The sequence below is a fragment of the Orycteropus afer genome, unplaced genomic scaffold (assembly GCF_000298275.1).
Source record: "Orycteropus afer afer isolate SDZICR_OR568_19922 unplaced genomic scaffold, OryAfe1.0 scaffold00044, whole genome shotgun sequence".
NCBI lineage: Eukaryota > Metazoa > Chordata > Mammalia > Tubulidentata > Orycteropodidae > Orycteropus > Orycteropus afer.
Genome location: NW_006921631.1, coordinates 9,523,092 through 9,549,546, shown reverse-complemented (window position 1 = coordinate 9,549,546; position 26,455 = coordinate 9,523,092). Strand labels below are relative to the sequence as shown.

The 26,455-nt window shown below is 42.9% G+C and overlaps 1 protein-coding gene across 1 annotated transcript; it reads left to right on the top strand.

Annotated features, from left to right (window-relative positions):
* Nucleotides 1–724: 724 nt before the first annotated feature.
* LRRC52 (leucine rich repeat containing 52) lies at nt 725–26,455 on the top strand. The gene is made up of 2 exons (XM_007937745.2): nt 725–1,346; nt 26,130–26,455. Exons 1-2 carry the CDS (start codon nt 725–727, stop codon nt 26,453–26,455), a joined length of 948 nt encoding a protein of 315 aa, XP_007935936.1.

The following is a 26,455-nucleotide window of genomic DNA, read 5'->3' as shown; positions in this document are numbered from 1 at the left end:
AGAAAACCCATACAGAGAACTGACCTTGAACAGGCCACTTTCTCATCAGTAAAAAGAGAGTCAAACTACAGACTCCCCACATGCCCTCTACAGCTACAGATGGGAGGGGTCCCATCTGACCTAACCTTTTGCCACACCTCTGTGGAGAGGTGATACAGACAGACCCAGGCCCACCCCAGCCATTCATACACATCTTGAGCAACTATACACACACACACACACACACACACTACAGGCCCCTGCCCAAGAAACCCAGTTTCCCCCCAGGGACAGCCAGCTTACCTACTGAGATATACAAAACACCCCCACACCACCCAGAAGGCAAGACAAGGAACTTCTTTCCCTCAGCCAGGCAGTCTCCTCAGGCTGCTGACATCACAAAGGTGTCAACTGGCAACCTCATTGTCATGTGGCTCTCCCCTGGCTCCCCTTCACTTCCAACACAGGGAAAGGGTGAGTCCTTTCAAAGCTGCCAAATGGGCCAGCTTCCAGCAGCAGTCTGGGAGTGAGCAATCAGCAGAGCCACCAAGCCTGGCGGCGGGGCATTGGGCCTCGCGTTTCAACTTCTGTTCGGTTCTCCTGTAATGGAAAATTGCTTTGCACAAAGCTAGAGTGCTACAGTTCTTTCCAGCTCCCCTCCCCCACCCTGCCCCCTCGCCAGCCTTCTGATCAGAGGGACAGTGCCCGCAGGAAGGTGGCAGGAGGGTAGTCGCGGCTTCTTACTATGTCCCTTGCTTCAGGCCCTGGACCCGGGTGGTTACTCTTTTCCTTTGGAATGGGGCTGGTATCAGGGTCAAAGTGTCCACATAACTGTGTGTGTCAAACCCAAGAAGTGATCTGCACAGGAAGGCAGTTAACTGCATACCCCACTGACATACCCCTGAACACTCGGAGGCTGTTCTTGGACAATAACAGAATCACCTATTTGCCAGCCATGAATCTAGGTCTCCTCAGTGACCTTGTTTACTTGGACTGTAAGAACAACCTGATTCGTGAGGTGATGGATTATACCTTCGTCGGCATCTTCAAACTCATCTACCTTGATCTCAGCTTCAACAACCTAACATTGATCTCCCCATACAGTTTCTCCGTGCTCAGCAACCTGGTGCAGCTGAACATCTCCAACAACCCTCACCTGTCATTTCTTCACAAGTACACCTTTGCAAACACCACCTCTTTAAGGCACCTGGACCTCAGAAACACTGGCTTGCAGATCCTGGACCAGGATGCCTTCCATCACCTGATAACGCTAAGGACCCTGTATCTGAGTGGAAATCCTTGGAATTGCAACTGCTCTTTCCTGGACTTCACCATCTACTTAATAGTGTCCCATCTGGACCACCCAGGTGAGGGCTTGATTGGGTGTGGGGAAGAGGATGTGATGGAGCAGGAGGAATTGGTTTCAGAAAAGGAGAAGTCAAAAGATGGGTCAGGATAGGAGAAAAATCTGGATTCAGTTGATTGAAAACATTTGTGTTACTCTCCATGGGCCCATCTTTGGGTTTGGATGGGGAGGCAATAAGGCTTGGCAAAAAGAGCCCTGGAATAGGAATGCAAAGGGCTGAATTCTGGTCCCAACTTACTAGTTGGCTCCCCTTGGAAAAGCCACATTTTCTCTGAACCTGTTTCTAGATCCATAAAGTGGGAATAATAACATTACCTAACATAAAGAGTTGTGTCAACTAAAATGTGTGTAGAAATGGTAAAGTATTATAATTGCAAAATAACAAAGTAATAGAGGGACACTGTATTTCATTGGTAGACTGTTAATCTGCTTAATTCAGTGACTGAATTTTTCAGGGGTCTAAAAATAACTTCAGTCATTCATAGTCTGTAGAGTGTCTAATAGTCATATGGTGTACAGAGGGAAAAGTTCAATAGGGATTAAAAGAGGGGCAATGAGCTCCCTGGACAATGAAAAGAAGAGAAGAAGGGAAAGGAAAAGCCTTTGATATTTGCTTTATTTGCATGACTCTAAGGTCATTAAGAGGAGCCCTGGTGGCATAGTAGTTAAAGCTCTTGGCTGCTAACCAAAAGCGTAGCATTTCCAACCTACCAGCCACTCCAGGGAGAAATGTGTGGCAGTCTGCTTCTATAAAGATTTAAGCCTTGGAAACCCTACGGGGAAGTTCTACACTGTCCTGTAGGGTCGCTGTGAGTTGGAATTGACTCAATGGCAGTAGGTAAGCACATAAGGAAGGAGAGAATGGTATGAATCTGTGGAGAATGGGTCAATAATGAGTATTCATTATGTAAGGCAGGGAGAGTCCAGTCTTACAGGCATATTCCCAAATCTTACCTGGCACATTTCCAAGCCAGTTGCTGCCATTGTCCCCAACATCTCTGTCATGGTTCCTGGGCCACCCTAGTACCTCTTTCCTCTTTTCGAGGACATGCCTGCCTATCTACATCCTTTGATTCTCCCACTTCCACCAATAGCACCTTCCACCCAGGGAAATCGGAGCTTTACAGAATAAATGACTCCACATATAAGGCTGAAGCCACTGATGTATTCTGGTAAAATTAACTTGGATAGAAAATCAAACCCTTTCAAAAACATGTCTTCTCTCCCTTCCCTGAGTATTTGTCTTTGAAAATGTTTCCACAGATCCAGCTTCACAAAAGTTCCACTAAAGCTTATACCATGAAGTCCTATCCATGTGGGAATATCCTAGGAAGATTCTTGGTCAAAATGACAGTATTAGGGGGAAACTTGAGGGAAGAGAGCTGACTGATGACAGCAAGTACAACTGTGCTCTCCTGGCTTCCCCAGTGGGCATGTCACTTAAAATGTCTACCATACAGTTCTGGACTAGTGTAAGGCAAATAAGGCACCTAGGATGCGTAATTTAAGGAGGCACTGAGAGTGAGTGCCTCCTTAAATTTTGTGCCCTAAGCACCTGGCTCTGCTGCCAGGTATTTCAATGTAGAATTGTTAAAATAAATCAAAAGAAACTAACCTTTTCAGACTATCTTCCTCACAGTAAAAATCTCAAAAGAATACAGAGACAGTTTCCTTGGGTAGGTTGGCTTGCTTCTCTATATTACTTTCTCTAAAGGACAAAAACATCTTCCACTTTTTTTAATGACTATTGCTGTGATACTTTGAATGTAGAAAACTGTTCTAAAGAGAAATAAGAGAGAAAAAGGCTAAATATGAATCCTCCTTATGCATTAAATGTTATTCCTCAAAGGGATTCTCCCCTAACTGCTGATACTATTGTAAGAGCATCGTCCTCTCCTGTCCTTGCACCACCACACATGCACATTTCCATAAGCAGAGCCCATCAGGTTGCCAGGGGACCTCCTGTCCTACTGAAGTGAGTGAGGTAATATGGCTTCTATTTCAGCCCCTATGCCTACCACTTAACCTTCCATCAATTCTATCCTTAATCAAATTCCTGTGCCTTCTGAGAATTTTCAGGGTGACTACCTTGGAGACTCTTTAATTCATTCCAGGACTGAATAGGATTATAAACTAGAGCTGTTTCATTGTATACTTTTATTTTTATTTTTTACTCATAGTTACCCCTGTTGGGTTTCTGAGGAGGTGAATTTTTTTTTTTTTTTTAATTGTGCTTTGGGTGCAAATTTACATAGCAAACTTGTTTTCCATTCAACAGTTAATGCACATCTGATTTCACAGCCCAATTACTGTCCCCAACAGTGAAAAAGACTCTCTTCCCCTCTCCCTGCTGGGATCACCTCCTCCCTGCGTCCTTCTCATCTATACATTCCTATCTGTCCAGCTTTCCCTCTATGTGAGTGCTGTGTCTCTGGAATCGCATGCTGATTGATCAATGGGGTGCATCTCCCTAGACTAGGTGGGTACATCAACCTGGGGTAGGTGTTCTGTATCTAGGTCTTTCTACTGCTGGGCTGAGAGCCAAGCCATGTAAATGAGTCCAATTCTAGGCCTGAAGGATAACCTGGGGCCATAGTCTTGGGGGTTCCACCAATCTCTCTGTGACCAGCAATTCTGGTCATGTTTGTGTTTTTTAATTTTGTTCCACATTTTTCCTCCCACTCTATCCAGGATCTCCAGATTTGATCCCTTTCTGAGCAGTTGGCATTGGTAGCCAGGCACCAGCTAGTTCTTCTGGTCTCAGGTCATGGAGGCTGAGGTCCTTGTGGTCCTTATTTTTGGAGTAATTGTTTCCGGGTGACTTTGATCTTCTTCACTCTTCTTTGCTCCAGATGAGAGGAGACCAATTGTTGCATCTCAGATGGCTCAAAACCTTTTAAGACCTCAGTTGCTACTCATCAACTTGTAAAACAAAATTTTTATGAACTATGTTGGCCAATTGAGCATGATGTCCCCTGAGACTATGATCCAGAGCCTCCAGGCCTGGTGATTCTGAGAGAATCATCATTGCATACTTTTAATGACAAACTGACGGTGACAACGTCTGTCTTGTCAATCTCATAAACTCCTCATGAATAAAAAGTCCTTCTTTTGGGGTACAAAAAGCTTTCATCCACTGGTCAATAGGAGCTCCTCATACCTACAACTGCTAATCTGCCAATCTTCCTCTGTATGGTGGCCCAGAGGAACTCCCAGGCTACTTCATGCAGAAATATGGTCTCTTTGCTCCAGATTTCTACTATTATCTATTAAAAGTGAGAGTTAGCCATGGTCAGACATAAGAATAATTTATATTTGAATAGAGCTTTGCAGGTGGTTAAGTGTTTTCACCCATGGTGTGTCATTTTATTTACTGTGAGTATCATGCCAACAATTACATTTTGACCCTAGGCCTGAATAAGTCTCAGATTGGTATGTTTAACCTCATCCATCTTCTTAAGAAAGGAGTCTGAGATATGCCCAAAATCACACAGCTAGTAAATGGCACTAAAATGATTTGAACTTCCTGTTTACAGATTCAGTTCATTTTCCATAAGACTACACCATCTCTTAGAGATAATCTCTCAAACCATCTCTTAAAGATAATCACATGATTATCTTTAAAGTCAGTTTTGTTATAAACATAAGTCATGTTATAAGTGTACAGCTATAGCATCTACACTTCAACTTTATTTCCTATCTGGCTGCCATTTGGAATTCACCCAAGATTATTTCCATTGGATAATAAGCCCTAAACATCATGAACTCATTATGATACGCCTGCACTTCCCTTGCAGACCCAGGTCTCATTCTAATCTGCCCAAACTCTAAAAGGATGATTCCAGCTGTTTCTCCATTACTGTATACACACGTATAAACACTCACGCAAACAAACACACATACACACATATGTATGAGCACACACAGAAATAAATACAAAGCCATCCCCACACAGTCTCACACATACATATACATCTACTTACATATATACCTGTCCACATATTTACACATGCATAAATACACATAACACTATACACACATAAACAAACACACAAGGACACATGCACACATGCACATATACTCATATACACATAACGGTGAACACACACACACACACAATAAAATTCATTATATGCTTCTCTTCCCTCTTAGCGAGATCTCATCATAAGAGAATATATTTATTTCATGTGATTCTCATGTGATGATTCATAGTCTTTGTTGGGTGACTTGATTATTGACAAACCTTCTTAGTGAACTCTTTTGTCTTAAGCCTATCTATTTATGTTGCATTTACACTCAAAATGGTGGTCTTTGTTATGTTCTAGGATGTGGTTAACAGATCTTTCCTCACGTGCCCACATTTCAGGATACAGGAAGAATTTCTGTGAAATAAGCTGAGTAACCTAGTTGGTTATAAAGAAGAATCCAGTTTAAAAATAGGTTCATTTTAGACCAGGAAGTACTAGACCTTAGTATTGGGAAAGTTTACCTGTGGTGCAATATGGAAGTCGATATTACAGTTGGACTCCAGTATATATCTCTTTAAAAATGAGGCAAGAAAGTAAGGGACTTCCATGCTACCCCTCAGTTTATCTATTCATTAATTTAAATATTTATTGAGCACCTGCTATGTGCCAAACAAGTGCTCATGGAGGAATTAACCAAGAAGCGTGGATCTATGTAAGAAAATTCACATGATTCTAGGTCATCTGTACTGTACATGTCCAATGGTCTGGTCAGAATCAGAAGATCTAATGCCCTAATATGGGGCAGGACAAAAGAGGACAGGATGGACATATTGGAGTAAAGCAAGTAGTTGGCACAGCCCCAGCTACAGGAGATGAAGGACAGCTACCATACAGGCAGTGGAGCCCAGTATAAAGAATTCAGGTTCTGCAGTGAAACAGATCTGAATTATAATTCTAGCTCTCCCATTTATTATCTGTAGAATATCAGACATGTTACTTAGCTTCCCTTCAATTTCCTTGTCATTAAAGCAGGAATAATAATAGAACCAACCTGCCTAGGGCTCTTGGAAGGATGAAATGAGAACATTTATGAACTGCCATCAGCATTAAGCCTGGCACACCATAAGCACTCTAAACATATGGTAGGTTGGTTGGTAGATGTAAGAAAGACTAAAAGAGTAGAGTAGCAGACATCACTTAGGTGGTTGCCTGGACAAGCAGTGGACTTTAAGAAGTCCCAGCACACATGGATTAAGGACACCATGCCCTGTCTAGGAGACATGACTGTGGTGATGCAGGTGGGAATGTAGATAGGATGTTGGGTGGGTGGACAGCAGATCCTAGGATTCTAATCTTTAAGAAATATGGCAAGGAAAATTCTAGAGGGAGTCAGTTATCACACATGTTATGAACACAGGAGTTCAGACCCTGGAAAATAAGACCAGAGACCCAAACCAAGGCCTGGTCTCAGCCTGGGCTGTGAGACTCAGGGACAGACCAGCAGCAGCAGGTTGTTCCTGAGTCACTTGAGTGACTTGGGACTGAAGTTCTGCCTAAGGACAAGACAAGTCCAACTGCCAGATGTCTGCTGGAAGTCCCACTCCAGTGCAGACATGAAGACAGCTTTCTAGCAGCCTTAGGAATGAGGGAAAGGAAGTCAGTCCAATTGTGAGGCAGACGTAGACTTGGGGGTGGGGGGGAACTGACCTACCTGGTTATTTTTGTGACTTGAAGTACACTAGGCCAGATCTTTACCCCAATATCTCTCCATTTACTGCCTACCACAGAGCAGAAATTGTTGTTGTTTGTTGTTGTTATATGCCGTAGAGTCGGACCTGACTCATAGCGACCCCTCCTTGGGTTTCCGAGGCAATATCACTATGGAAGTAGATTGTCCATCCTTTCTTCTAAGAAGTGGCTGGTGGGTTTGAACCACCAGCCTTCTGGTTAGCAGTCAAGTGCCTTAGGCACTAGTCTTTAGTAATTCATCTCTTTGGGTCCCAAAAGATATTTTTATCTTGAAGAGGACCCTAAAAAACACAAGAACTCCTGGGAAGAATGATACAAATACCCCTAAGCCTCGATCATCAGCTCATAACAGAGGAGGAGTGAATTTGTGGTAAAGGCAATTAGCTAAGATTAATTCAGCAACAGCAAGAAATCTTAAAGGAAGTAGTGGTCCAGGAAGGAAGTGGAGAGATATTAAAAGATGAGACATGAGGGCAATTATATGCCTTCCCTACATGTAGGACCTATATGTAGGTCATCCCTACAGGGGAGCTGCAAAGGGGGCAATCAGTTTCATTCACCTTATTTTATCATAAGGCTACACTGAATAGGAATATCGAAAATTCCCAAGTTGGCAAAAGATTTAGTGCTGTTATCAAAGTAAATCCTAATCAAAAGATACCCTACAATGATATACTCACCAGATGCACTGAAAATTATTCAGTCTTCAAAGAGTTCATATATTCACTTTTCAAACACAGAAAATTACTGCAGAAAAGAGTGTGCTGTCACGTGCCAGTTGCCAGGGTACTCTAGTAAGCCCTGATCAACACAGAGTTAAAAGAGACCAACAGATTCCATTTCCTTTTTGGCCCAGGTCACTGAGTAGGAGGACTAATTCCTGGCCGGATTGTAATTTTCCAGTCATTAACACTATTTGAAGGTGATACTGGCAATTGAACTCTTCCCAGGATATTTGTTGCTCCTTAACGGGACACGGTCAGATGCCTCTCAGATGCTCTCAAAAACTCATTCAGTTCTAAACTCTTGGACAAGAGGAACCTGGTCTTTTATATCCCCTCCCCTTGCACCCCTAAAAGTCTGGTCCAGTGCAGACAGTTCCAAGGCTGTCATCTGCTCTTCCACTATGGCTATCCTACCTTATAACTCACACACACTCTGGCCTTGTAGCTTTTCCTGACAGAATTTTCTGCGATGAAGGAAATGGGGCTCTATCTGTGTGTCCAATGTGGTTAACTCCTAGCCATATAATATGGTTACTGAGGTCCTGAAATTTGGCTAGTGCAACTCAGGAACTGAATTTTAAATTAGTCTAATTTCAATCCATTTAATTTTAAATAGCCATCTATGAGGCTAGTGGCCACTGCATTTATTAGTGTGGTCTTTTATATATAGGATGCTTAAGCTGGAACTTTAGAATCCAGACCCCTCACAGCTCAGTGGCTATAGAACCAATACCAGCTCAGAGGTCTCCTGACATCCAAGTTCAATGTTTTTTTCCCCAGTTCCATGATATGTCCTTACTATCAGGCATAGCACAAGCTATTTGACTCTGACATATTTATTGTATGCTCATTATGTGCCCAATATTGTGTTATAAGGCTGGAGTGGTTTTTTAACCAAGGCAGAAGTTATAATCTCTGTCTCTGATAAGACAATTTAGATATTTAAGGAGAAGAAAGTAGTGTTGAAATCCAGGAAGACTTATCCTGACCACAGCAATGTCACCGCAGTGCCACTTTGTGATGCTGGGCCACTTTCCCTCTTTGGGTCTTATTTTTCTTCTCTTTAAAATGAGAGAGTTGGATTAGACCCTTCCTAAAACTCCTTCTAGCTAGCAGTCTACAGACCTAAATTGAAAGATAAGACATACTTACATGAACTAAGAGGAATACAATGGTTAGCAGACAGGACCCCAGACAAGTAAACACATGATGGGTAAGTGTTGAGGTACAGGTGTTCCTGGTGATAAGGGGTAGGGGCACATTCTCCAACTGCTTGTCTTAAGCACCCTCTATTTGCTAGAAGGAGGCTTTGATAGTTCACTGGCAGAAATATCATCTTCCATGCAGGAGGCCAGGGTTTGATTCCCAGCCAATGAACCTCATGCACAGCAATCACCTGTCTGTCAGTGGAGGAGCTTGAATGGTGCTAGGAATGTGAACAGGTTTCAGAGGAGCTTTCAGACTAAGACAGACAAGGAAGAAAGCCTTGGTGATCTACTTCTGAAAACCATATGAATCACATAGTATGATCTACAACTGATCATGGGGATGGCACAAGACCAGACAACATTTTATTCCATTGTGTCATGGGGTCTCCAGGAGTTGGGAGCCAGATCCATGCAGCCACCATTTGACTAGAATGAACTCTGCCTTCATCCCCAAGGAGTTTAGTGCCCTAGACTTTCCACCCAGACCTGGCCTGCTAAACCAATGATTCTCAAATTCTAATAAGCATAAGAATCCCAAGCCCGACCAGGTTTGCTGGTCTGATAGAGCCTGGTGAAACCACTGAGACTATGGTCCCTAGCTGCCCTTCAGGTCGGGAATTGAACCCACACCTCTGGCTTCCAGCCAAACAAAAGATAGGCATAAGAGTTGAACATGTACCTGAGGTAGATACATTCCTTGGAGAGAACAATCATGGGAGAAAGAAGGGTTGTTTATGCACAGGGAGACAGCTCAGGGGGCAGGAGTGCATGGAGGGTGGACACAGGGAAGAGGTAACTATTGGGAGGAAATGGGAGTGGAGCTGTTGCATTGGGCTAAATCGTAGTCAATGTCATGAGACAACGTGTGTGTGAACTGCTGTATGGAAAGTGAATTTGCTCTGTAAACTTTCACCCAAATCACAATTTAAAAAGAAAGAAGAATTATTCCAGGCCCCATATCCAGAGATTTCAATTCAGTGGACTCCTGCTGCAGATGGTTCTTCAGTCACATTTTGAGAAATTCTTGACAATGGCCTGTGTTTTGAACCTGCAGTGGATGCCCCAGTTGGCCAATAAATTGATTTGCACTGACTTGTCCATATCTAATAATCATTTGATGTTGTTGGTGTTGTTGATATGGCTCCCTTAAGTGGCACCTGCACTTTGAAAGAGAACAACAACCCAATAACCGTAAGGAAGGAAACAGTGAGAATTCAGAAAATGACAGGCTACCAGGGGTAGGAGTGGGGAGTTTGAGGATGGTGGGTCCCTCTGTGTCAGCTCTTAAATTATAGGTGATCCTGATTGAGCCCAATAGTGGGGCCCACAAACCAAAGAGGTGTCTAGGCAAGGGTGCTGCAGAGGCAGGTGGACAAAGCCACTCAGGGACATCTGCAGAGAGCAGATGGGTTGGGTCATGTGCTGCTTCAGCTCCAAGTCATTTTGAGGGCATTTTTGCAGAGAACATCTTAGTTTCATTCCAAGGCTATTTCACCCTGTATTTAAGGCTGTTGTAATATGATAATGGCCCCATTTCAACCCACTACATACAAAGTCATCCACAACTGTGCCAAAACTTAGATTTCCAGAATGAATTCATGTCCTCGCTCTATTCCATTATTGACACTAACCCATTTTCTCCATCAGAGAAATTGCAACAGAGACCAGAAGCCAAAAAAGAGAAATGGTTGGACAGCAGGCAGTTCCAAGGCTGTCATCTGCTCTTCCACTATGGCTATCCTACCTTGTAACTCACACACACTCTGGCCTTGCAGCTTTTCCTGCAGACTGCTGGAGGAGCAGCCTCTGAGGGCAGTTAGGCAGCTGAAGGGAGCAAGATAAGGCTACTGATTTTTAACTCATAAAGAGAAGTCTGAGAAGAGATAGGGGTGGCAAGCAAGTGTGATTTAGATTGAGTTCACAGGTGAGTCTGATGGTCTGTAAATCAGCCCAGTAGGAATCCCTGAGACTAAGTGACCTATGGTTCCCTTGAGTTCAGAAATGCCTCTTCTCTATGTATGGCCTCTTCATCACTCAGGCCTCTGGAAGGCAACGATATAAGGCTGGGCAAAGCAGCAGACGTTGGTTTCCTCATCTTTAGGGCTGAAGAACTTCCTAGCCTAGAGGCAATCTGGGAAAGATCGGGTACAGCTAGAAAGATAAAGAGAAATCCAGCCATGAGGGCCTTGAATGTTTTTCTGGGGAATATAAAAGGTAACCTGAGGGCAATGATAAGTCCTTAAGGGTTTTGTTGTTATTGACAGCTGCCATTGAGTCAGCCCACAACTCATGGTAACACTATGCATGATGGGATGGGACCACTGTGATCCATAGGGTTTTTATCGATTGATTTTTGGAAGTAGGTTGCCAGGCCTTTCTTCCTAGTCAATTTTAGTCTAGAAATTCCACTTAAATCTGTTCAGCATCATAGTAACACACAAATCTCCACTGACGGATGGTGGCTATCCATTGACTGGGAATCATGTATGAAAGGTGAGAATTCCACCACTGAACCACCACTGTCCTTCAAAAATGTTTTTAGTCAGAGCATTTTAAACCACAAGGCTGCATGCTGGAGAAGATTTGAGAGTCAGGCATGCTTGGAGGTAGTCCTAGTGGCTCCAAGAAGCATCCAGGGGAGAGAGGATGGCAGCCTATAGCAGAGTGTGGATGGGGAGTTGTCGGCAGGTCAGAAGAAACCAGTTAGAACATGATTCAATAGGACTTGGGACTGGACTAAACACTCTTATAGTCCCCTGTACTTCCTTTCATAGCTTTTGGCACAACTTTAAGTAATAAACCAAAAGAAGAAAACCAAACTCACTACCATCGAGTCAATTTAACTCATAGCGATCCTTCCTTGGGTTTCTGAGGCAGTATCTCTATGGAAGTAGATTGCCCAATCTTCCTTCCGAGGAGTGGCTGGTGCATTTGAACCACCAGCCTTCTGGTTAGCAGCAAATGCCTTAGGCACTACACCACCAGAGCTCCCTCTAAGTAATTGTGTTGTTGTTGTTGTTGTTATGTGCCGTCGAGTCGGAGCCGACTCATAGCGACCCCTCCTTGGGTTTCCGAGGCAGTATCACTACAGAAGTAGATTGACCCATCTTCCTTCCGAGGAGTGGCTGGTGGGTTTGAACCGCCAGTCTTCTGGTTAGCAGTCAAGTGCCTTAGCCACTATGCTACCAGAGCTCCTTAAGTAATTAGCTTGTATTAATGTAATGTTTACCTTCCCTGATAGACTGGAAGCTTGATGAGAGCAAAAGGCCTGTCTGAACCTTCAGACAAAGAAAGTGCTCAATAAGTTAACTTTTGAGCTGTAACTCCAAAATAAAAGAAAGGGGAAGATTAAGGACAATTCCCAAAGCTTTGGTGTGGACAACTGTGAAACTATTAGTGAGACAGACACTCTCGGAGAGGGGATAGCGAGGAGGTTAGGAGAGAATCCAAGTCCCATTTTGAACTTGTTGAGTGGGGGGTGGGGTACCAAGGACTCAGCTAAGTAGCAGTAGACATTTGGATGTTCTTTGAAACTCAGAATCCAGAGCATGGAATAAAACATATATTTGGAAATCATCAGCTCACTGATAATCACTGAAACCAAATAATAGATGAGAATGGAAAACCAATTTGCTCAGTCAACTTTCATCCAAATCACAATGAAAAGTTCATTAAAAATAAATAAATAAAAATAGATGAGATCAGCCAGAGAAAACATTTAGAATGAGAGGTAACAGGGTCAAGTACAGGAGCTTTGGGGAATGCCAACATATTTCTATCACATTTGCTTACATATTTTCTATGGCTGGGTTGTGGCGGGCCTATGTTGTTGTTGTTGTTAAGTGCCATCAAGTCATTTCCGACTCATAGTGACCCCATGAACAGCAGAACAAAACACTGCCCAATCCCACGCCAGCCCCACAATCCCTGCTATACTTGAGTCCATCATCGCAGCCACCGTATCAGTCCATCTCCTTGAAGGCCTCCCCCTCTTTCGTCGACCCTCCACCCTACCAAGCATGACATCCTTCTCCAGGGAATGGTCCCTCCTTATAACATGACGAAAATAGGTGAGACAAAGTCTGGCCATTCTTGCTTCCAAGGATCATTCTGGCTGCACTTCCTCCAGGACAGATCTGTTAGTTCTTTAGTAGTCCATGGTACTTTCAGCATTCTTCGCCAGCACCACAACTCAAAAGCATCAACTCTTCTTCGGTCTTCCTTATTCATTGTCTAGCTCTCACATGTGAGAGCTGGCGGGCCTATAGGAGGTAGATAATCATGTCAAGAAAGGAAGAGAAACCCAGGAATACACTAAGCAGGAGCAGCCAGAAAGGAGAAAGAAAACGAGAGGAGGGTAGATTCATGGAAGTTAAGACAGGAAAGATTTCCAAAAAGCAGGAGCAGGTCAGACAAGGACTGAAAAGTATCCATCATATTAGCTACCAGGGTCCCTGCTGGTGGATGAGGGCAGATCTAGTGGTTTGTTATGGATGGAACAACAATGAGCAGAAATAGAGCAATGTAAACTACTCTTCCAGAGGGCTTGACTGTGGACTGAGGAGATAGGATGATGGAGGAGAAGCATATAAAAAGTAATGACTATTTTAGGACAAAAAAGGTCCAAGCATGTGTTTGTCTGCTTATAGGAAGAAGCTGATGCAGAGAGAAAGGGCAATGATACAGGGGGGAAGGGGAATAACTGAGGTGGTAAATTCTGCAGAAGACAGGAGTAGATGGCCTCCAGGACATGCTTTCATGGAGTGGACAGGGGAGAAAAGACAACAAACAAAAAACACATGCCATAATGCCAAGTAAGAATAATACTAGAGAGGAAAATAAGGCAGAGAAGGCAAAAGGTGTCCCTGGGATTAACAGCAGCAGCAGCAGACACTTTAGATGGTATGGTCCTAAGGGGTGACATTGGAGAAGAGAATGGAAAAAAGTTAGGGAAAAAGCTGTGGCAATATGAGGAGCGATCATTCCAGACAGAGGGAAGAGAAAATGCAAAGACCTTGAAGTGGGATGAGATTGATGTACTAGAAAGTGAGAATGACAGAATAAAGAAACAGGAGAAAAGCAAGAAATAAGATACATGATTAGCCAGAGGCCAGATCATACAGAGCCCTATAGGCCATGAAGAGGCTTTTGATTTTATTCTGTGTGATGGGAGGTCATGGGAGGGTTTTGAGTAGGGAAGTGACATGATTTATGACTTACACTTCACTGTGGCTGCTATATGGGGAAGAGACTGTAGGGAAAACCAGGGACACAAAGTAGGAGGTAATGACAGGTCAGGAGAGGAAGGACAATAGCTTGGGCCAGGGTAATGGTCCAGGGGATAGAAAGAGGTAAGAAAAAGGATATATTTTCAAGGTAAAACTAATGGTTTGACTATGGGAAGTGAGAGAAGAAGTAAGGACCCCCCAGCCTTAGTTTTCCAGTGCTGCTGTAACAGAAATACCACAAGTGGGTAGCTTTCATGAACAAAAATTTATTTTCTCACAGTTTAAGGGGCTAGAAGTATAAATTCAGGGCTCTGGCTCTAGGGGAAGGCTTTCTGTCTCTGTTGACTCTGGAGGAAAGTCTTTGTCTCTTTTCAGTTTCTATTCCTTGACTCCTTGGCGATCTTCATGCGGCCTGGCGTCTACCTTCCCTCATCTGTTCTTCCTCATCTCTGCACCTAATCTGCTCTTTTTGTATCTCAAAAGTGATTGGTTTACAACATAACCTACGCTGATTATGGTCTCATTAACATAACAGAGGAAGTCCTATTTCCAAGTAGAATTACATCCACAAGTATAAGGGTTAGGATTTGCAACACATATTTGGGGGGACACAATTCAATCTCTAACAACCTTAAGTTTCTACCCGGATAACTGGTGAATGAACTTCTCTAAACTGAGAAAAGCTACTGAGCTTTCTAAATTGCTTATTTTCCATGAAACCAACCATTCACTCTCTGGATTTTTCTGAACAGATGAATAGTTATAAGCAGGGTCAGCCCTAACAGATCCAAATGGTAAAGAAAAAGTTTGCCTTTAGCTTCCAAGAACTACCTAGTACCATACCCCACCCATTTCACATACCTGGGTCCTCTTCCCCAGTCAAAACCTACTCAAGAAAAGTGATGGCCAAAATTTACCCCTTGGTCTGAATTAAGTCATTTCCCTCTTTTTCAGAAGTCTTTATACCGTAACCTTTATTTTACTGTCAAAATGAAAGGTTTTACCTCCTGCTGACAGAATTCTGCAGACTGAAGATCACATGAGAAGGTATTGTGAAGGGGCCTTTCTGCCTCTAAATCATGCAACCTTTCATGCAAAAGACCAGTCCTGTAGCCTAAAACACCTTTCAACCAAAAAACAAACCAAATGCACTGCCATCTAGTTGATTGTGACTCATAGCGACCCTCATTGGGTTTCCAAGGCTACAAATCTTTATGGAAGTAGAGTGCCTCATCTTCCTCCCATGGAACAGCTGGTAGGTTTGAACCACCAACCTTCTGGTTAGCAGTCAAATGCCTTATGCACTGTGCCACCAGACCTTTAAAGCACCTTAAAATCAAGGTGAACTTGCTGTATTTAAAAGTCTTTTCTTCAATGTACCTTCAGTCTATGCATCATATTTTACTTTTAGGAAAATATAGACTCTGTCCAAGGGGAAAAGTTCTCAGTACTAGATTAGAACTCTTATTCAAGTTCTTATCACCCAAATCTGTAAGGTTTCAAGATGCTTTGGATCGTTTACCCCAGAGGTCTGCACACTTTTTCTGTAAAAGATCAAATGGTCAATATTTTAGGCTTTATGGCCATATGATCTGTATCATCACTACTCAACCCTGCCATTTGTAGTATGCAAACAGCCAAAGAAAGTATGTAAACAAACGGGTATGGCAATGTTCCAATAAAACTTTATTAACAAAAACAGAAGTGGGCTAGATTTGGCCCTCGGGTAATAGTTTGCTGAATCCTGGTTTACACTATTATGGGAACACAGCTGGGTGATGAGGAAAAGGAGCTCAAGTTAGGCAAAGATAGAAGCCAGTGCTGGGACTAGAAATGCTCACAGGACATGCATGAGGATCTGAGAAGGAGGCCTGGAGGGCCAACTAGTTTTTATGCTGTTGGGCAGCTGCACTGCCCACTCCAGCATCTCTTCTAGTGAGTCAGCTCCTCTGGGCCTCCCATAGTACAGGAGGACACTATAACAATGATTCCTTCAAAATCCAATTTGGGAAACAGTCCTAAATAGCAAGGCCAAAGACACAAGAGTTTAAGAACAGTGTGTGAGATGAGACAAATTATTGTTCTTGGATGCATTCAACAGACATTTGTTGAGTATTTACTGTATGCCAGGCACTGGGGCAGCCACTGGTCTGTCAGTTTGTCCTACTGTGGACACAAAGTTGAACAAAAACAGTCTCTGCTCTCAAAGAGTGCTCAGTCCATTGGGAAATAATATTAACAATTACCTGTTGATGTCACACCTGTAGCATTTCCTTCCCAGTCTGTGCTTACTCTCGTTTCCTTCTCTGGAACCTCAGAGGAGGTGCCCTTCCCAGTTCAAAGCTTGCCCCTCTATTTGGTCCTTGAGGCCATTTTCTCCTGTTTCCTTGGAGACTTCATACTCATTAGTTCACTGAATCTGTCTTAGAAGAAGTACCACCAGAATGCTCCTTAGAAGCAAGGATGGTAAGACTTTGTCTCACATACCTTAGACGTGTTATTAGGAGGGACCAGTCCCTAAAGAAAGACAGCATGCTTGGTAAAGTAGAGGGCAGTAAAAAAGAGGTAGACCCTTAATGAGATAGATTGACACAGCAGCTGCAAAAATGAGCTCAAACATTGCAACAATTATGAAGATGGTGCATGACCAGAGAGCATTTCATGTCCTTCTGTTGTACATGATGTCCCTATGAGTCAGAACCAACTTAACAACAACATTAGTTCACTGAATCCTCCCTCAAACTAGTATAAATTAGGCAGAGATTGATATCCCTATCGTCCCTTCTTTCCTGTGGTCAAAGGTTATGTCAGTGTCAGTGACCACAGAACTGTTCATAATAAACAGCATTTAATCCCTTCAACAAGAGTACATAATAAATAGCATTTAATTCCTTCAACAAGAGTACTGCAGTATGTGTTAAACACCATTCTATATGTTGGAGATGCAATACTGAACAAAATCAACAAAAATCAATGTCCTCTTAGAGTTTATAACCTAGTAGTTGGAGTCTGTCTTAGTTATGTAGTGCTGCTATAACAGAAATACAAGTGGCTGGTTTTAACAAACAGAAATTTATTCTCTCATAGTTCAGAAGACTAAAAGTCTGAGTTCAGGGCACCAGCTCTAGGGGATGGTTTTCTCTCTCTGCTGGCCGTATAGGCCAATACCTGTAGGCCTATTGTCCTTGGGAGATCTCCATATGTCTTGGCATCGCTGGGTCAAGGAGGTTCTCAGCACAGGGACCCTGGGTCCAAAGTATGCACTCCACTCTCAGTTCTTCTTTCTTGATGGTATTCAGGTCCCTCCTTTTCTGCTCACTTCTCTCTCCTGTTATCTCTCATAAGATAAAAGATGATACATCATGGGGAATTGCAGTCAATGTCAAGAGACAAAATGCATATGAACTGCTGTAAGGAAGATAAATTTGCTCTGTAAACTTTCACTCAAATCACAATAAAAATTTAAAAGTTAAAAAAAAAAAAGATAAAAGATGATGCAAGCCAAATTACAGGGAAATCCCCTTATGGATCAGGGCTGTGACCTACATCCCACTTTAATCACCTTACAACTCATCTGCTGATCACATCAAATTACATCATGGAGGATCATCACATAACTGCCAAATTGCATCACTACATAACTGCCAAACCACTGAGAATCATGGCTCAGCCAAGTCGACACATATTTTTGGGGAACAAAATTCAATCTGCAACAGAGGCAGACAAATGAGTAGATGGTTAATCCATTTTCTTAACAAGTGCATAATTTAACTGAAGAAAAATAAGAAAGAACAAAGCACTGTACATCTAATGCTGTTCAAGTGCACAAGCAGGACTTAGAAGAAATGGGGAAATTTTTCTAGAGTTGGGAAAGGAGCCCTGGTGGCACAATGGTTAAAGCATCTGGCTGCTAAGCAAAAGGCTGCTGGTTCGAACCCACCAGCTGCTCCACAGGAGAAAGAAGAGACAGTCTGCTTCTGTAAATATTTATCGTCTTGGAAACTCTATAGGGTAGTTCTACTCTGTCCTACAGGGTCACTATGAGTCACAATTGACAGTGGGCTTGGTTTGGGGTTGGGGCTAGAGGTTTTATGACAAAGTGTTGAAAGCAATAGAAACTAATATTGAGTTACAGTTGAGAGAGGGGAGTCTTCAAATTCCATCCTCTCACCTTACATTGCTACCACCTGGAAGCTTGCCCCTCCACTCAGCCCAGAAGTTTCCTGAGCAAGTTTGCCTCAGGGGACTCAAAGAAGCCTGCACAGGGCTTGGCTACTCTGAGGCACTAGTCACCTGGGAACCTGCAGCGGACCCCTAAGTGGAACTATAGTCCCTTATGCAGACAAAGCAAAGAAGCAATCTCTCTCATAACTGCTGGGTTCAAGCCTGTTTTCTGAAAAGGTCTTATGGGCTCCCCACTAAAGAGTATGGTCCTGGGCCACAGAATCTCTTGCTCCTCCACACATCTGATTCAGGCAGACAGATTTTCTACTTGTGAGCAAAAAGTACTGTGTGTGAAATAAACAAAGGGCAGTTTGTTTCTTTAAGAACTATTTGCAGGAAGAAGTTAAACATTAGTGACGTCTGTAATTGTACCTGGGACCTTTAAGGGGAACAAATGCTCTGAGCCCACCAGAGTGGAGACGGAGGTGAAGAACAATATGAGAACTAGTTACCTGCCAACGGTGTAAATGGAGTGCTCTGGAGTCGTGCAGCACACAGTGTGCACAACAGTACATGGCAGCCCTTTGTGAGAGGCAACAAGATCAAAAAACAAAAGAGAAGAATTGATGAGCAGGGCTGTGTTGTGGTGGCTCTGCAGGATGTAGACAATCATGTCATCGCATCATCAGGAGTGGCACTAACTCTTAATGCACAGTACCAGGCACTGTGCTGAGTGCTTTATAAGCCTTCTCCCATTTAATTCAACCAGAAAACCTATGTGTTGACTACTATTATTATCTCCATTTTACAGAAGTCAAATAGATTTGGAGAAGTTAATAAGCTTGGGAACACATATATAATTAATAATGGAGGCAGGCAGGCTTTGAACCCAGCAGTCCAACCACAAAGCCCTGGGACAGTATTTGTTTAAAACTATTCCTTCCATGGAGGTATGCACAGTGCAGTGCTCTGTGTATAAACCATATGTGTCAATGGACTCTTGAGTTAGAAGAACCCAGGCTGGAGTCCTGTCCCAGCTCTTCCACTAATAAGATTAGTTCAAGTTATTTAGCCTAACTAATGCATCAGTTTACTCCTTACTGTAGCACAGAAATATCTAAAACTACCCTGTGGGATGGTCAAGAGTATAGGTTAATTTTGTAAAGAAACTACCATGTTTCTTGGCACATATCAGGCACTCCATGATTAGCAGATATACATACAATCTCCAAAGTCACACAAGAGTAAGAAGGGAAATGTTTGACTAACAAGCTAAAGAAGAGGAAACGTCATAATAGAAAAGACAAGTAAGGAGAGGAAAAGGGACAGAAAGCCGTGGGACAAATGGAAAACAAATAGTAGGGTGGTGGTGTTGTTATGTGCCAGTGAGTAAGACCCGACTCATAGCGACCCCTCCTTGGGTTTCCGAGGCAGCATCACTACAGAAATAGATTGCCCAACCTTCCCTCCGAGGAGTGACTGGTGGGTTTGAACTACCAGCCTTCTAGTTAGTAGTCAAGTGCCTTAGGCATATACCACTAATTACACTAAATGTCAGTGGAGCTATTTAAAATAAAAAAAACTGTTAAATTGTATGAAAAACAAAACCCAATCATATACAGTTTCTAAAAACTCACCTTAAATACAGGAACATAGAAAGATTGAGAGTAAAAGGATGGGGACAATACACAATGAAAACACTTATCAAGAGAAATTCAATATAGCCATACCAATGTCAAATAAAATAGACTTTAAGGAAGAAACATTCCCAGATATAATGAGAGATATTGCTCAATGATAGGCAAATCTACCAGGAAGACAACACAGTTATAACTTCGTAGGCATCTAATAACAAATCTTCAAAATATGTGAAGTTGACAAAACACTATGGAAGAATAAACAAATGCACAGTCATATCTGGTCACTTTCCTATACTGTGTCCAATAACTAATAGCCTAATAGTAACAAATAGACAATAGCTTTTTATAGATAAAAAGTCAGTAAGGCTATAAAGAATCTGTGTAACACAACCTAATTGACATCCATTTTCAGACTAAAACAAACTAAGAAGAAAGGCCTGGTGGTCTATTTCCAATAATCACCCAATGAAAACCCTACAGAACATAACAGTCCAGTCCAATCAAGAGTGTGGCCCAGAATGAGGCTGCATCCATCCTGTTGTGCATGGAGTTGCCATAGTCGGAGGCTGACTCAAAGGCAGTTAACAACAGACATACATAGAACACTGTAGCCAACAAAAAATACACAGTTTTCCCGGTGTACATGGGAAATTTACTAAAATTGCTCTTATACTCAGCAAAGCAAATCCTCAATAAATTTAAAGCGATGGAAATCATAGAGGGTATGTCTTTGGATAGAGTAGAATTAAGGTAGAATTGAACAATAAAAATATCATTAGAAAATCTCCAAATATTTAAAAATTAAGGAATTCATTCAATGAATGTTTGCTCCTATTGAGAACAAGAACAGTGATGATCAGACACAGATTATGCCTTCAAAGAGCTGAAAGTCCACCGAGTAGAGGATAAAGGGTGCATACTTAAATAACTATCATGTAAGGTAGAATGTGATAGGTAATTTAAGAACAATACAAGGAAATGCTATAGATGTGTTCAGAAGTAGAACCAGTCACATGTCCTCTGAACTATAAGGGCTGGGTGACTGGATAAAGTCTTCTGGGAAAAGATACATTTAGGGTGTGTAGGACTTGATTATGCAAAAATTGGGGAAAGAGGCATTCCATGCAAAAAGAGCAGTGTATAGAAGTTACAGACAAGGGGAAGATATAATCAAAGAATAATGCGTAGTTTAATTTGATAGAGCTCAGGGTGAGTTACCAAGAGTACTGAGAAGTAAGGTGGAAAAGGTAGAAGGGGTCAGATAATTAGGGTCTCTAAATGCCAGGGGGTGTGGCTTCGGAGGGCAATGGCAGAGTCAGCAGAGTGCTTGGAGTCAGAAAGCACAGGGAAGAGTTGTGCTTGGAGAACAGTCTGGCAGGAATGTGGACCAGGAGAAATGGACGAAAGCTGAGAAACAAGGGGCTAGAAGGTGATGAGAGCCTGCACCTTGGCAGTGACAGGCAAGGGGAGGCAGAGAGACAAGCAGAGGTAAAAAAAAAAAAAAAAAAAAAAACCCGGGCCTCCCTGCCAACAGAGCCACCCACATCCCTCACTGAACAGCAGTTAACAATGCATTAAAATCACTGCCTAATTGCTCCTTTCAAGGTTAATGCTCCAAAATGGGAAAACGTGTGTTTAATGTTTAGTCTCATCTCTGCCACCCAAGCCCCAATTTGAAAGCCCAATCTTTTTTTTTTTAATAGAATGAGATAAAACCCCCAGACACACCCCAGACCCTCAGAAACCCACGTTTTCCTTTCCCAAACATACCTGTCTTTGTATATTCCTGTGTCTCTGGTAGTTCTGGCATGTGACCCCAGGCCTCTCTTGAGAGAATCCCTGAATTGTTCCCAGGAGCCCACCCTCCCTCTCCTCACCAGCTCCACTCTTGGGTCTCCTGGGCCAAGCCCCAGAGGTTCTCTAACCAGGATGATGGGAAAGAAGTCTAGAACCTTAATTGCATTCTTGCCCTTTTAAGGAGCGAAATGGAGACCAGACGTCCCAGCCCCTTTCCCTCCTTTTGCAAGCTCTAGGGTAGGGCAGCCCTCAGTAGCATTGTCCCACCCTCAGTCCACAAAGAGGCTTCTTCTCCTTTCCTCTGTAATCATTCTAACAGAGGATGTGATATACTCAAGGGTGGATTACTCAACAATCAAGGTAAGCACGGGCTTACTTGTGCTTACTCGTTAATATGTAGTGAACAATTTCACATGGGTTTCAGTTCATCGTTGATGTGTTTCAAAAAATGTGAAACTGTTCACTACAATTAGTAAGTAAGCATAAGTAAGTCCGTGCTTACCTGGCTTACTGGATACTATGACTTGTCAGGGATTATAAATTTGAAAAGAGGCTTTGATTCTGTAGGAAGGTGCTGTGGGGTTGGGAAAGAGACAGATGCCAGCCATACCCAAAAGCCAAATCTTTGATGTGGTGAAAAGTGTGAAATTATTCACTAACAGATGAATAAATGAGCACAAGAAAGCACATATTTACTTTGCTTATTGAGTAATCCAACACTGGCTACACTCCCTGCACTGGCTTCCCTGCCCCAAGGAGTGAGGAGGACTCAGCAGCATCACGCATCATCTTCCAGAAAGTAAAAATAGGAATTTAAAAAAAAAAACAAAACTTTTTATTGTGATGTGGGTAAAAGTTTACAAAGCAAATTTGTTTTCCATTCAATAGTTCATACACATTTTGTTTCATGACATTGTAACCCCTGCTCTCTTCGTACTTCCTCCCTGTGTCCTTTCCTATGCATTCCTGCCCTCTGAGCCTTCTCCTCATGCAAGCACAGCCCTTCTCATCTCCCATCATTGATTGTTCTAAGGAGTGTACTTCTCTGGTGTCATCGTTCACATCATAGGCCTATTGTTTGGCTGAAAGTTAAGCCATGGGAGTTCAATTCCAGGTCCAAAGAGTAACTAAAAAACTAAAACCAAACCCACTGCCGTTGAGTCGGATCCGACTCATAGCAACTCTTCCTTGGGTTTCTGAGGCAGTATCACTACAGAAGTAGATTGCCCAACCTTCCTTCCAAGGAGTGGCTGGTGGGTTTGAACCTCCAGCCTTCTGGTTAGCAGTCAAATGCCTTAGGCACTATGCCACCAGTGACTAGGGGCCATAATATTAGTTTTATCAGTCTCTATCAGACAAGTAAGCCTAGTCTTTTCTTTGCTTTTGAGTTTTGTTCCACATCTTTCTCCCACTCTATCCAAGATCTCCAATATTGATCCCTTTCCAAATGGTTGGCAGTGGTAGCCAGGCACCATCTAGTTCTTCTGGTCTCAGGGTCATCATGTAGGCCAAGGTTCCCATGGTCCACTAGTCCCTTGGATTAATTGTTCCCGTGCATCTTCGATTTTGTTCATTCTTCTTTAAAAAACGACATCACCTTAGGATAGATAGGTGGACAAGCTAAATGATTAGGTATGTCTATGAAATGGGGAGTGTATCCAAGATCATATATAGGGTTGGCAGACAATGGTCCTATAAGTTCATGTGAATGATCAGAATTCCCAAGTGTATAGTAAAGCTGACAAGGGGCAAGGCTGGGGTCACTGTTTGGTCATAACCAGCTACCCAGAGGGACCGAGTAGTTGAACCTGCGGGCTTGGGACCATAGTCACAGGGGACATCAAGCTCAATTGGCATAACATACTATACAAATCATTGTTCCACCTCCTACTTTGGCGAGTAGTGACTGGGATCTTAAAAGCTAGCAAGCTGCCATCTAGATGCAACGATGGGTCTCTCCTCGTCAAGAGCAAAGAAGAAAGAAGAAAAACAAAATTAATGGAAACAATCAGTCCTAGTGACTAGTACACCATCCAATCTGCAACCTATACAAGTATGAGACCAGAAGAACTAGATGGTGTCCGGCTACCACTGCAATCCATTTGGAAGGGATGTAGAAGATCCTGGATAGAGAGGGAGAACAATGTGGAACAAAACTCAAAATCATTTGGAGGAAAAAAAAAAAGAAAAAAGAAGGTGGGGACCAGGTTTGCTGGTCCAATAGAGCCTGCTGGAACTACCGAGACTATGGCCCCTAGTTGCCCTTCAGGTGTGGAATTGAACCCACACCTGTGGTTGCCAGCCAAACAATGTACAGGCATGTGAGTTAAACATTCACCTCAAGTAGACACATGCCCTGGAGAGACCAATCATGGGAGAAGGAAGGGCTGCTTATGCACAGGGAGACAGCTCAGGGCTCAGGAGAGTATGGAGGGATGGTCACTGGGAAGAGGTAACTATGGGGAGGAAGTGGGAGGGGAGCTGTTAATTGTAAACTGTGGTCAATGACATGAGACAAAGTATATGTGAACTGCTGTATGGAAAGTGAATTTGCTCCGTAAATCTTCACCCAAATCACAATAAATAAAATAAAATTAAAAAAAAAAAAAGAGAGAGAAGAAGAAAAATGACATCACTTTAGTTTCACTGATGCAGAAGCAAAGTACAGGTAAGAGCGCCTACACTGGAAATAACTTTAAGAACACTAGGGCCTGGACAGCTCTTTCTAAACTCCCTCCTCCCCGTTTCTGTACCCAATTCTACATTTCTCCTACTTCTGGTTCTAACCCAAATCTGATTTCCCTGACTTCTTCGATCACCAAAAATATCAATGTCTTCATATAGTCTGGCAATTCCTACCCTAAAGTCTAGGGGAAGCTTCTCTCCACATTAGCTTCTGTTTGCATCTCCTAATTCTGCAAAACAAACTCAGATAGCTCAGTACTGATTTTCTCAAAACTGCCCAGATCTTGCAGATCTCTGAAACATTCATCTTATGAAATATTGCTGACCCTTAGCTTCCTTTATGAGACAATACTTGTAAATCACTTAGCATACAGTAAGAGTTCAATAAATACTAGCTACAATTATAATTTTGATTATGATTATCTCAAGCTCTGGTCTCAGCCCTGAACCTAAGCTTATTTATCTAATAATGCCTGCTGAAATATTGACTTAGACTCACCATACATGTACTTCAATACCAGTATGGCAGAATATATAGAGCTGGAAAAGTTTACGGCTGTGGATAGGCCTCCAAGTATTATGCACTGGGCTCAATAACTGGCCTTCCTACCTGTGTCAATTAATCTTCTCAACTACCATGAGAATAATTATCATTTTTTTGCATTTATAGGATGAAGAAATGAGATTCAAAGAGAGAATCAGATATCTTAACAAAGTTTATAAAACTACTCAGTGACAGAGTCCAGATTTGAGCCCTGGACTGTCTGGCTCCAGAACCCACTTTTCTTTCTGCTATATCCTGAAGTCCACAACACTAGATGTGGGGTGGTGCTCAGGGATGTGGCCAGGATGCTGAATCAGCTGCTAAAAAGGACTGAAACTCACGCAGGTCTTGTGATCAGCCAGTGACTACCGACATCACCTCTTGAGAAGGGAAACTGCTTCCCCTTATCTTTTTCTCCTAAAAAGAAAGGAGAAAAACCTAACCGCTTATTTTAGTCTCCTAAAACCTCTCCTACCCATTTCCCCTGTGTGAAGTGTTGGCAGGAAATGACAACACACAGTACGCATTTTCAGGGAAGCTTATCCCTCTCTAGAATTGAGCCAAATGGGTTCTGATGCCCATGGGTGGCACTGGTGATCCCTGGCTAGGCTCAGACACAGGTGAAGGAAAAGGTCAAAGTGGAGAGGGAGGGTAGAGGTCAAGAAGAGGGAGGACAGGAGGTGATGAACATAGGTGGAGGTCTTGCTTAAGTTTCCAATGTCCCAGTCCTATTGTGGCCTCTCCTTCCTTGGGGATCCTTAAGAAGCAAAGACCACCTTTGATGAGGTGACCCAAATGTGGACAAGAAGTGATACAGACACAGAACTTCTTAAACTTTTGTGTGCAAGCAAACCGCCTGGGGACCTTTTGAAGGTGCAGATTCTGACCAGAAGGTCTGGGGTGGGGGATAAGATTCTGCATTTCTAACAAGATCCAGGTGATGCCAGTATTGCTGGTCCAATTTGAGATCACATTTGCATACTGAGCATCAGACAGCCTCTCCAGATCCCCTTTGGCTCTCCGACCCTGCGAGTTCTGCTATTTCAAAACTATGCCTGCTATGTTTTTCCCCACAGATGACCAAAATGCCACCTGTGTGGAGCCTACAGAACTGTCAGGGTGGCCCATCACTCGGGTGGGGAACCCACTTCGGTACATGTGCATCACACACCTGGACCGCCAAGACTATATCTTCCTGCTTCTTATCGGCTTCTGCATCTTCGCCGCGGGTACGGTGGCCGCCTGGCTCACAGGTGTGTGTGCTGTACTCTGCGAGAACGCTCGCCGCAAGGCAGATGAAGATGAGGCGGAGGACGAGGTCGGGCAAAGGTTGGAAGTCAGTAGACGGATTATTCAAAACAGAAATGAGTCAGTCCACGATGGGTTCCCTCAACTGATTTAG